Below are 11,939 nucleotides of genomic sequence, written 5' to 3'. Positions count from 1 at the left end.
TGCCGTAACTCGGGCGCTGCATCCTGGTAAGTGTAGTTATTTTTTAACGACAAATTAAAAACCTTATAACTACCTTTATTTCAACCAAAAATGCGTAAACAATAATGTTAGTGGTAGAAGGGAACTAATTTTGTGCAAAAATGGAAGCTTTTCAATTTCCATGTGGCATAATTGTTACAATAGCTGATAATCCATTTTCCCAATGATGAATCCCTATACGGGTGGAACAACCATGCAGTGACGTCAGACTACACCTCCCTATAGACACATAGTACATAGACAGTACATAGACAGTACATAGTACATAGACGGTACATAGTAGTATAGACAGTACATAGACAGTACATAGTAGTATGGACAGTACATAGTACATAGTACATTATACAGTACATAGTACATAGACAGTACATAGACAGTACATAGTACATATACAGTACATAGACAGTACATAGTACATAGACAGTACATAGACAGTATATAGACAGTACATAGTACATATACAGTACATAGACAGTACATAGTACATAGACAGTACATAGTACATACACAGTACATAGTACATAGACAGTACATAGACAGTACATAGTACATAGAGAGTACATAGTAACATAGACAGTACATAGTACATATACAGTACATAGACAGTACATAGACAGTATATAGACAGTACATAGTACATAGCCAGTACATAGACAGTACATAGTACATAGACAGTACATAGTATAACTAGTACATAGTACATAGACAGTACATAGACAGTACATAGTACATAGACAGTACATAGTACATAGATAGTACATAGTATAGACAGTACATAGTATAGACAGTGAGAAGGTTATTATTGGCACCAGTGGGGAACAGGACACCCACATGGAGCTGCCTCCCTCTGCTCTCACACCTCTGCATGCAGCCAGGCAGCCATGGTGAAGCTGGGAAGCCATCTGAGTGATAAAGTGGAGAAACAGCCGTCTGTGGATGATGGCTTCTATAAGTTTCAAGTTTCAAGTTTCTTTAATAGTTGTCATACAGAAGTACAGAATACTTTTATACAAAATGCTTCTTACTGTTACGCTCCAGAGACTGTGCAAGACAAGATAAGTATGAAATAAAATAACATAGTAAAATTAGAGGTAAAAAAATTAGGTCACAGTGTTCAGTTTAGACATATGTACAATGTTCGATGCAGAATATACGTAACTGAGTTACCATACAATATACAATACTGTGCAGTGTACTAATATACAATACTATATAGTGCAAGGCAGAAATGGGACGAGGTGCAATTTAGGTACAATTCACAGTAGGTGTACGAGTTGTAGTGCAAATCCTTTATCAATAAATATAAAGTGTAAAGTGTGTTTGTGTGATCTAAAGTGTGGAGAGTGGGTGCTGCAGTGTGTTGTTTGTTTGAGTGAGTGTGTGCGTGTGGGTGTGTGTGCTGTGTGCATTTGATGGTTGTTGCATAGTGTTTATTGTTCGTTTAGCAGCCTGATGGCCTGGGGATAGAAGCTTCTTCTGAGTCTTTCTAACGTCCCCCTCATCACTCCCCTGGAGGTCAACCAGCTCCAGCATCCATTCCCCGACAAGGTATGGACTGAAGCCGTGGGTGGTGTGTGTGTATGGGTGTCTGCTTGCCCATAATGTGTATTTTGTGTTTGTGTGTGTGTATGCATGTGTGTGAGAGAGAGAGAGAGAGAGAGAGAGAGAGAGAGAGAGAGAGAGAGAGAGAGAGAGAGAGAGAGAGAGAGAGAGAGAGAGAGAGAGAGAGAGAGAGAGAGAGAGAGAGAGAGAGAGAGTGACTGTGTCTGCCTGCGTGTGTGTGTATGCATGTGTGGGTATCTGCTTGCCCATAATGTGTATTTTGTGTGTGTGTGTTTGAGTGAGTGACTGCGTTTGTCTGTCTGTCCGTGTGTGTGTGTGTGTGTGTGTGTGTGTGTGTGTGTGTGTGTGTGTGTGTGTGTGTGTGTGTGTGTGTGTGTGTGTGTGTGTGTGTGTGTGTGTGTGTGTGTGTGCATGTGTCGGTGTCTGCTTGCCCATAATATGTATTTTTTGTGTGTGTGTGTGTGGGCATGTGTGTGTTTGTGTGTGTGTGTCTTTCTGACTGTCTTGCCCTTCTATGTGTGTGTTCTCCCCTCAAACACCTATGTATCTGCGCTGTACTATGACCACAACAAACCTTGCACTACATGTGCACGGCCGCGGCCCACAGATCACAACACATGCCTACTGTAGAACAGCCCGCCTGGCTACATTATTATGTCTGGACAAACACCATTAAAATGCATGTGGGTGTACTTACCTTCTCAGCACTAGGCCCTGACACGGAGCCCTGCTGTATCCCCTATCCACACTATTATACTCTGGCATCAGCCACTCAGTGTCAGGGGCAATATGGTCAGAATATTATATCACTCGACTCTAGAGTATATTACAACAGTACCTCCCAGCTCGACTCTACTGTGACTTTTGTGATCGACTGTGGACTGTGACAATGTGCTTGTCTCACTGCACGGCTTTGTGAGTAATGTGCTCGTCTTGCTGCAGGTCTTTGTGAGTAATGTGCTCATCTTGCTGCAGGTCTTTGTGAGTAATGTGCTCATCTTGCTGCAGGTCTTTGTGAGTAATGTGCTCATCTTGCTGCAGGTCTTTGTGAGTAATGTGCTCATCTTGCTGCAAGTCTTTGTGAGTAATGTGCTTATCTTGATGCATGTCTTTGTGAGTAATGTGCTCATCTTGCTGCAGGTCTTTGTGAGTAATGTGCTTATCTTGATGCATGTCTTTGTGAGTAATGTGCTCATCTTGCTGCAGGTCTTTGTGAGTAATGTGCTCATCTTGCTGCATGTCTTTGTGAGTAATGTGCTCATCTTGCTGCAGGTCTTTGTGAGTAATGTGCTCATCTTGCTGCATGTCTTTGTGAGTAATGTGCTCATCTTGCTGCAGGTCTTTGTGAGTAATGTGCTCATCTTGCTGCAGGTCTTTGTGAGTAATGTGCTCATCTTGCTGCAGGTCTTTGTGAGTAATGTGCTCATCTTGCTGCAGGTCTTTGTGAGTAATGTGCTCATCTTGCTGCAGGTCTTTGTGAGGACCACCACAGAGTACCAGCTGCAGAAGAGAAAGCACAAGCTGCACCTGCCTGGTGTCAACATCAACTTCTACAGGCAGGTGTCAGAGAAGGCCAAGGTACAAAACGCAGATACGTGTGTGTGTGTGTGTGTGTGTGTGTGTGTGTGTGTGTGTGTGTGTGTGTGTGTGTGTGTGTGTGTGTGTGTGTGTGTGTGTGTGTGTGTGTGTGTGTGTGTGTGTGTGTGTGTGTTGTGTGCGGAGAGATCAGTGTTCAGTGTTCTGATGTCCTGGGGGAAGAAGCTGAGTCTGAGTCTGCACTTCCTTGCGGTCTCTGGTCTCTGCACTAAATAATGGTTGATTGTGGGCGGTGGAGGTGACTACAATGAGGGGCGGAGATATGCAAATCAGTGCCTTATTCACATCAGCAAAACAGTCAAATCAGAATGGCTTAGTTGAGTGAGGGAAGATCTCGTGAACTTGACCAGTGGCGGCTGGCCACTAGGGGCGCTCGGGCGCCGACCCCCCTGCTTAACCCTGGTTAAAAGAGAGAAGAACAAGAAATATTCTTTTTTAGTTTTTAGTTTTATAGCCCTATAAATAATATAAACATGTTTAAAATGAATAATATTTACTAATTTTAAGTATGTTTGTGTTTCCAATGCACAATATAACGTTAATATATCAAATATAAATAATCGTTTTCCTGAACAGGAAGTGACTCACTGTCTGTAGCCACATTTCTCCTAGCCGTATTTCTCTCGTCTCGGGCTAGACGCAATAGCGCTCTGAGTGTGCGTGCACGCCGCGCACTGTTTCATCGCTGTATCCGTTGCAGCCAATCAGTGCGTAACGCGCTGTGCGTTGAAATATGATGTTTATGATGGAAGCCGGGCGCGATTTGAAGCGGTCTAAGCAGCAGCGTCTATAATTTCCGTAGCCGCATTTCTCGGAGACGCTCTCTGATTGGCCGACGCCATTTTATTTCCGTAGCCGCATTTCGCGGAGACGCTCTCTCTCCGATTGGCCAATGCCAGTTTTTAGGTTTCTAGGTTTCTAGGTTTCTAGGTTTCTAGGTTGGTAGATAGTTGTGTTGTTGTGATGCAGCTATTTGTCTTAGAGCGTGACGGCAAGTTCTTTCGACGGTTAAGCTTAGGCACTCTTTCAAAGTTGGTTAAGGTTAGAGTTTGTCTTAGAGCAGGGCGATAGAACGTCAGGTAGTTTGCAGGCTGTTTGACAAGGAAATGGGCAAAGACACAGCTCGTCACTCACACAGTACTTGTTGGCTAACTTGGCTAACAAGAAGCTATATATGGATTGCAGTGTGGACATGCATGGACATCAACACAGTCTGGACAGTGGAGTGGATATACTTTATCAAGCCCTTCTGCCTGCTGGACCACTGTGCGTTTCAACTTAACAACAACAAGGTAGAGTTGCGATATCTCTCTCTCTCGCTCTCTCTCTCTCTCTCTCTCTCTCTCTCTCTCTCTCTCTCTCTCTCTCTCTCTCTCTCTCTCTCTCTCTCTCTCTCTCTCTCTCTCTCTCTCTCTGATTGTGTAGGGCATATTGGCTGCATTTGACTGACTGTGATCATAATTGATTGATGGCAATGGTGACAGTTGTACCCAATTAAATATTCGCCAATGCATGGTACATTTTTGCAAAATGTTTGGTATAGCGCCCCCCATGGAGAAGAATGTACGGGCCGCCACTGGACTAGAATGATGAGTCAAAATGAGAATTAGAGACACAGACCACATTGATATGATCCCCCATTGCTAGGAAACAATGCTAAACACTGGAAAAGGCCATTTATAAGACATGGGACCTTTAACTCTAATTTGTACAAGGCAGTTTATAGTTTTGGAATATGGCAAAATAAATAAGTTTTTTTGCGGGGTGCTCCTTTAATTGTGTGTGTGTGTGTGTGTGTGTGTGTGTGTGTGTGTGTGTGTGTGTGTGTGTGCGGGAACGTTTTGATTATATTTAAAAGGCTTTGCCATTGTAAAACGAAATAAGTGGAGTTTCGAAGCTGTAAGCTGAATACAAGTCATAGGAACACCCACTTCTTCCTCCTTCCTACTGTATAAGACATAGGGAAATCGCAAAATGCAGAAACGCTACAGTAATAGTAACGTTAATACACTATTGACACATGTGCAGACAGTTGACAGTTGCTGAGTAATGATTTGACAACTTCTGTCCATAATAAATATAACAGACAGTGAATCAATGGCCAATGGCTCAGCTTCAACTCCCATATGAAATGCACGCACACACACACGGAAGAGTACCGTAATACACAAACGGATGAATGAACGAGGTCCTACTGCTAATTAACTAATTACGACGTACTGTATGTACTTACTGATTCGATGCTTTCTTTCGTTCCCGAAGACTTGGTACAGGTTAGCTCCCTTCTTTAGCAACAGCCAGGAAATCACGGCAGCATTATCCTTCGTCTTTGCAAAAATCCAAAAACGAACTTGGCCCATTGCTGGCGAAGCACAACATCATTAGGAAATGTGTGCAAAGACACAATACAGCTTGGAAGCCAGGAACAGCACATTTCTTGCCCGTGTTGCTCATACTTCTTAGGTTAGGCTAACTCACTGCACTTCCTTGCGGTCTCTGGTCTCTGCACTAAATAATGGTTGATTGTGGGCGGTGGAGGTGCCTACAACCAGGGGCGGAGATATGCAAATCAGTGCCTTATTCACATCAGCAAAACAGTCAAATCAGAATGGCTTAGTTGAGTGAGGGAAGATCTCGTGAACTTGAGACTAGACTGATGAGTCAAAATGAGAATTAGAGACACAGACCACATTGATATGATCCCCCATTGCTAGGAAACAATGGGACCTTGCATGGGACCTTTAACTCTAATTTGTACAAGGCAGTTTATAGTTTTGGAATATGGCAAAATAAATCAGTTTTTTTGCGGGGTGCTCCTTTAATTAACAGATTTAAATAAAGCATTTAAAAAGTGTGTGTGTGTGTGTGTGTGTGTGTGTGTGTGTGTGTGTGTGTGTGTGTGTGTGTGTGTGTGTGTGTGTGTGTGTGTGTGTGTGTGTGTGTGTGTGTGTGTGTGTGTGTGTGTGTGTGTGTGTGTTGACCAGCTCGCAGGTCTGATTCTCATCACGCTGGTCTTCCTAGGTAGCCTCCTCCTCCTGGTTATGTACAAAGCCATGTGGTACGACAAGCTCACCTGCCCCGAAGGCTTCGCGCTCAAGGTAAACACCACACACACACACGTGCACGCACACACGGTTACACTTTCCACCCAGTCGCACACAGGATGCGTTAGCCGACCGGTCTGGTCCTGTGAGCTAGACAACACGTTCCCAGTGGTCAGGCTCGCAATGTGATCGGAAGCAGAACATACATCGTCTGGATGTAATCCAGTCGCATTGTGCATATGAGCACTGGGGAGGAAGAGCTGGTAGATGAAGGTCAGACGGATGAATACAGACACAGGAGACGTGCAACAGACGTCTTCAGGTGTAGACACTCTGCAATGTGATCTCATAGCATTAGATACGTTGGTTTCCTTTGGTCAGTTTAAATCCTTGATCACCAACCATCCCACCATAATCTGCAATTGTTTTAATTGATACATTTAATTGATTGTGCACGTTTCTATGATGGTTGCACTTACTGTATATTGTGTTGTTTATTGTATTTGCATGTATTTATTATGTTTATGTTCGACCTCATTGTAAATGAGGAAATAAAGATTGAAAGAATGAATTAATTGAAATCATAGTCAATAACACACACACACACACACACACACACACACACACACACACACACACACTACACACACCTTTATAATTATAGATTTGCATGAAAAACAAAGGCCAAGGAAACTCAAACTCCCTAACCTTCGCTTCTGCTAACATTACATTGTTAAATCATCAAGGTAGGGATTGGAAAAATGTGCAAAATTGCTATTCGATACTCAATTGGAACTATTCGATAGTCAATGGGAACTATTCGAATACAATTTGAATACCCCCCAACAAACACACACGTTAATGAGATGATCCAACTAGCGAGCTAGCTGGCTGCTGTCATTGCTAACAGCTAACGCTAGCAGACCAAGCTGGCGTTTTTTCCGGGAACAAAAACATTGATTTTGAAAGTTACATCACTGATGCTTGAAATGTGTGAACTTAGGCCATGTTTAGACAGAGAGAGTCTGAACAGAAACCGTAAAAGTCGTCTTGCGGTCTCACTTTTAATGTTGCGTTTAGACTTGTGTTTTGGGATCGAATTCTGCGTGCAGACAAGGCTGTAAAAGTGTAGTCGACTCGAGACGACGGAGCCCCGCTGTCACACGATTGGCGCAGATGTCACATGACCAGAAACGTTAGTGGCCAATCAGATCGTGCAAACCGAACGCGGAAGAGCAACTCCATTAGGGAAAATATTCACGCAACCCATACGCTACACTGCCTCAGGTCGTTGAGACAACCAGGCTGCTGTGAAGACCCGCCCTACTCTGACTCTGATTCGAAGACTGTGGGTGGGGGAATGTGATTGGACCAAAGCAGAGTCACACAGACAGTGGCTCCAGTCACTAATAGTTGCGATAGCCGCTGGACTGATAATTGTGTATTTAAAAGTACTGCCAATGTAGCCTTCAGGTGATCTCCGTGGATAGAATCAGACATGCTTGTTCGCTTTGTTTACGCTTCTAGGCTACTGGCGCATGCCTGTGACGTAAGCAGTACGCGACGAGAGCCTTGACAACCCTTTCGTCATAGTTTTATGCGGTTTGACTGTTCAGATGATAGCGTGAAGGTGTATCGTTTCTAGGATTTCCACCCAGGAAGGTGGTCTCACTTTTTTGCGGATTCTCCCCGCAAAAACGCCGTTGCCGTATAAACAAAAGGCACATCCGAAAAAATATTTTTCCGGATTCACCTGCTAGCGTTTCCGTCTAAACATGGCCTTAGTGAAACAACATGGCAAACATACAAAACCTTGCTACCATGTAATATCTCCGGTCTCTCTTTCTTCATCTTTCTTTTCTGTTCTCCCAGCTGCTAACAGACCATTATGCTACCTGGCTAGCTAGCTACCTGTACCCGGCATGCCGTTCAGCAGTGTAACAGTTAATAGGGTTCCCTCTCAATACACTACACAGTGTAGGTGCTGGTAAATGGTGAAATGGACTGCATTTACAACCCATCTCATCGGGAGCAGTTAGGGGTTAAGCGTCTTGTTCAAGGCTACTTTGACATGCTGCCGGGGGGAGTGGGAATCGAACCAGGCACCTCTGCTCTACCTCCTGAGCCACCATCGCCCCACAACAAGGGAATATATTTTATTTTTCACATACACTATTATATTTTTATTAATTTAATGACAATTTGAATATTCGAAAATCGATGCCGATCCCTATATCAATAATAATAATATAAGTATGTACCTTTATATAAGGAGAGCAGCATTTGTCTAATACAGACTTACACTACATATTATCCTGTCCCAAGTAGCCTGTAAGACATCCACTCTGAAGGTACTTACACATTCTACAATGCACCTCCTCTGGTGTATTGTTTCTCAGCCCGTCCTCACATCAGAGACTTGTGAAGGATTCGCAGAGAGTGCAGGGTGCGGGAACATAAACCCATTATCTCCCAGCTACACATTTGAGGCATCATGTAGCAAGCCAGGGCCGCAACACACATTAGTTAAAGAGCCTGTCTTGCAGAAGAAAAATGAAGAGAGAGAGAGACTGCTTTTTGGTCAGGCAGAGATTGGGACGCCTGCCTGTGAATCAGAGGGGTCTTTAATTAGTGTTGAGCGTGACTAAACTGTGATTAAAGGCTTAGCGGAGGAGGTGGGGGAGCGAGGAGGGGAGGGGAGAGCTTCCGGCAAAGCTTTTGAAGTTCTACCAGTTACAGTTGGCTCTCAGCGTTTTTCTTTTCCCGCTAACATGTCATAGGAGACATGAAAAACAGAGTGAGAATAGAGGACAGCGTGCACTGCAGCAGCTTTCTTTCTGTGTGTGTCTGTGTGTGTCTGTGTGTGTGTGTGTGTGTGTGTGTGTGTATATGCATGTGTGCGTGTTAGTGCATGCTTGTGTGTGTGTGTGTGTGTGTGTGTGTGTGTGTGTGTGTGTGTGTGTGTGTGTGCGTGCGTGCGTGCGTGTGTGTGTGTGTGTGTGCGTGCGTGCGTGCGTGCGTGCGTGCGTGCGTGCGTGCGTGTGTGCGTGTGTGTGTGTGTGTGTGCGTGTGTGTGTGTGCGTGCGTGCGTGCATGTGTGTGTGTGTGTGTGTGTGTGCGTGCGTGTGTGCGTGCATGCGTGTGTGTGGTAACATTAACATGCCTGTAATAGTCTTTCTCTTCACGGCCAGGGGTGTTGCTGGATCATTAGGGTGATACTATTGAGAGGCATCTCCTCTTGGCGAGGCTTTTGAAGAACAGAACATGAACGTTAATTGAATTTCCTTACCTGGAACATCGTTATAGCATTCATCTCCTTAAAGCTGCAGGAGGCAACTTTTGGAGAAATGAGTGTGAGTGTGAGTGTGTCACTTTTCAAGCCCGTGCACGTGTGACAAAGGTTTTCCACAGACTCTCAGAGGCACCAGCAGCTTTAAACTAAAGAAATACAAAAAAAAATTCCCAGTCTCTGATCGACAGGTTGTTTTGCACATTCCGTGTGCCGAATATAAGACGGTTTTCTTTTCTTAGAAAATAAAAAAAAAATTAAAAGGGTCATGGTCTTATTTTCAGGGTCTAGACTTTTAAACATCATTATACTGTACATTCACAACAACAGATTTATTACGATTATTACGGATCATGTTTTCTTTAATAAAAATGTTTATCTCTGCCCGTCGTCATGACAGCAGAAACACTGCACCCCGGGAGCCCTGGAGACGGACCACACTGAGCGGCAGCAGCAGCAGCAGCAGCTGGAGACAGGAGCCCGCAGCAGTGGCTCTCCCGCCAGGCTCCACGCCGCCCTCGGTCACCGCGGCGACCAGGCCGAGAGGACCAGGCCCTGACCTCCCGTCGCCATGGTTACCCATCACCAGCACGACGGAGGAGTCGTAAGGGGGCCATGGAACCGGCGAGAGAGAGGGAGAGGAGTGAAGAAGGGATTGGAGGAGGAGGAGGAATCCATGTGGTCGGTTAGGAAAGAAAACGCTGGTACGAAGTGCGTAGGGGGGGGAGAAAACATATTTTTTGGAGGAGGGATTCAGCTGGAGTTGTGGAAGCCAAGAAATATTAGTGAAGTGTCAGGGAATGTGTTTGCAGCAGAGTCAATGAAAACCACGCCTTGTGCATTCTGTGTGTGTGTGTGTGTAGGTGTGTGTGTGTATGTGTTTGTGTGTGTGTTTGTGTGTGTGTTTGTGTGTGTGTGCACGTTTAGCTAGTATGTGAGAAAGCAAGAGGTGAGAGAAGTGTGTGTATATGTGTGTGTGTGTGTGTGTGTGTGTGTGTGTGTGTGTGTGTGTGTGTGTGTGTGTGTGTGTGTGTGTGTGTGTGTGTGTGTGCGCGCGCGTGTGTGTGTGTGTGTGTGTGTGTGTGTGTGTGTGTGTGTGTGTGTGTGTGTGTGTGTGTGTGTGTGTGTGTATGCCAGTGTTGTAGTACTCGAGTCCAGGACTGATTTTCAGGACTCGTGACTCGACTTGGACTTGAGCACTGATGACTCGGGACTTGGACTTGGACTCGAGCATTGACTGCATTCCGACTCGGAAGGTGCAGAGGAGGACTCAGACTTGACCTCTTAACACTTTGAGTGCCAGCAGGGGGCGCCAGAAATAGTGCTTGAGTGCCAGCGCTGTAGTCAATGGGAGGGCGAGCACATTTGCGAACGCATAAACTATATCTTAAATTATGGCTATGTGTCTAATACGCCCGTCGCTTATCAATGACTGGTTTGCAGTCAACATTGTCTAAACGGATTGTTTTTTAATCGGTACATTTCCGTTTTATACCATTTTGAAAAACGCTTGTTTTTTTAAACGTCCAGAAAAATTCTGCAGGAATCGCGCTTTACTGGAATACACAAAACACATTGTCATTTTTCGGCCTATTTATGAATAGTTTTCAAATAAACGCTAGATTATTGATAGTATATGTGTACTTATGCACGCTACAGAAGCGGGCTGAAAAAACGATTATCTTATTTCCTGATCAGCACACACACACTCACAGCCACACACACACATATGGGACACGCTGAGATATAGGTGAAAAAAACTCTGATTATCCCAAGACTGGTCAAATAGATTCCTTACCTCAGATCAGATGTTCTCCAAAAAGATTATTCCAATTCCTGATCGCCATTCCAAATATCAATCGCGTTTATTGATCCAACGCTGGGTACTGGAAACACATATTCCACGCTGTTCTGCGGCTCGGCAATGAATGGGATCGTCTCTGGTTACATGCCTGACAAGTAAAATGTGGATTCCGGACTCTTTTTATCCCATCCATTTCATTCAGTCCAATCCAATGGGTGCAATACCATCCGGAGAGACGATAGGGGGCGGTATTTTCCCTGTTCGAGCTCAGATAGATCCCCACTGGTAACGTGAGGCTAGATTGATGAAAAATGAATGGAAATCGAAAAAAATAAAACGATTAAATAACGAGTTTCTCGTTCTTGGCACACAACGCATGACATGAACTAACGAGTTTTCTCGTGGCTGGCTCTCAAAGTGTTAAGCCCGGAGACCTATTTTCAGAAAATCCGCCTAAAATACATACCTAAGTAAATGGAATATTGCTCCACTTCTACAAGGTCCATTTGCATGTTCTTGGTATCTATGGACATCTATGGACCTCAGTGAATGTATTCCCAGTGTCAGAAATATTGTGTCTGGGGCGCCCAAGTGGCGAACCATG

At 44.5% G+C, this 11,939-nt stretch overlaps 1 protein-coding gene across 1 annotated transcript; it reads left to right on the top strand.

Annotated features, from left to right (window-relative positions):
• Positions 1–920: 920 nt before the first annotated feature.
• On the top strand, positions 921–10,090 carry caly (calcyon neuron-specific vesicular protein; the record flags this gene model as incomplete). The annotated part of the gene is made up of 5 exons (XM_084318343.1): positions 921–991; positions 1,521–1,587; positions 3,073–3,180; positions 6,183–6,296; positions 9,932–10,090. The coding sequence occupies 5 exons, from the start codon at positions 921–923 to the stop codon at positions 10,088–10,090; spliced, it is 519 nt and encodes a 172-aa protein (XP_084174469.1).
• Between the last annotated feature and the right edge of the window lie 1,849 nt (positions 10,091–11,939).

Source organism: Notolepis coatsorum (assembly GCF_963971535.1).
Source record: "Notolepis coatsorum genome assembly, chromosome: 7".
Lineage (NCBI taxonomy): Eukaryota > Metazoa > Chordata > Actinopteri > Aulopiformes > Paralepididae > Notolepis > Notolepis coatsorum.
This window is presented reverse-complemented; position numbering and strand designations above follow the sequence as displayed.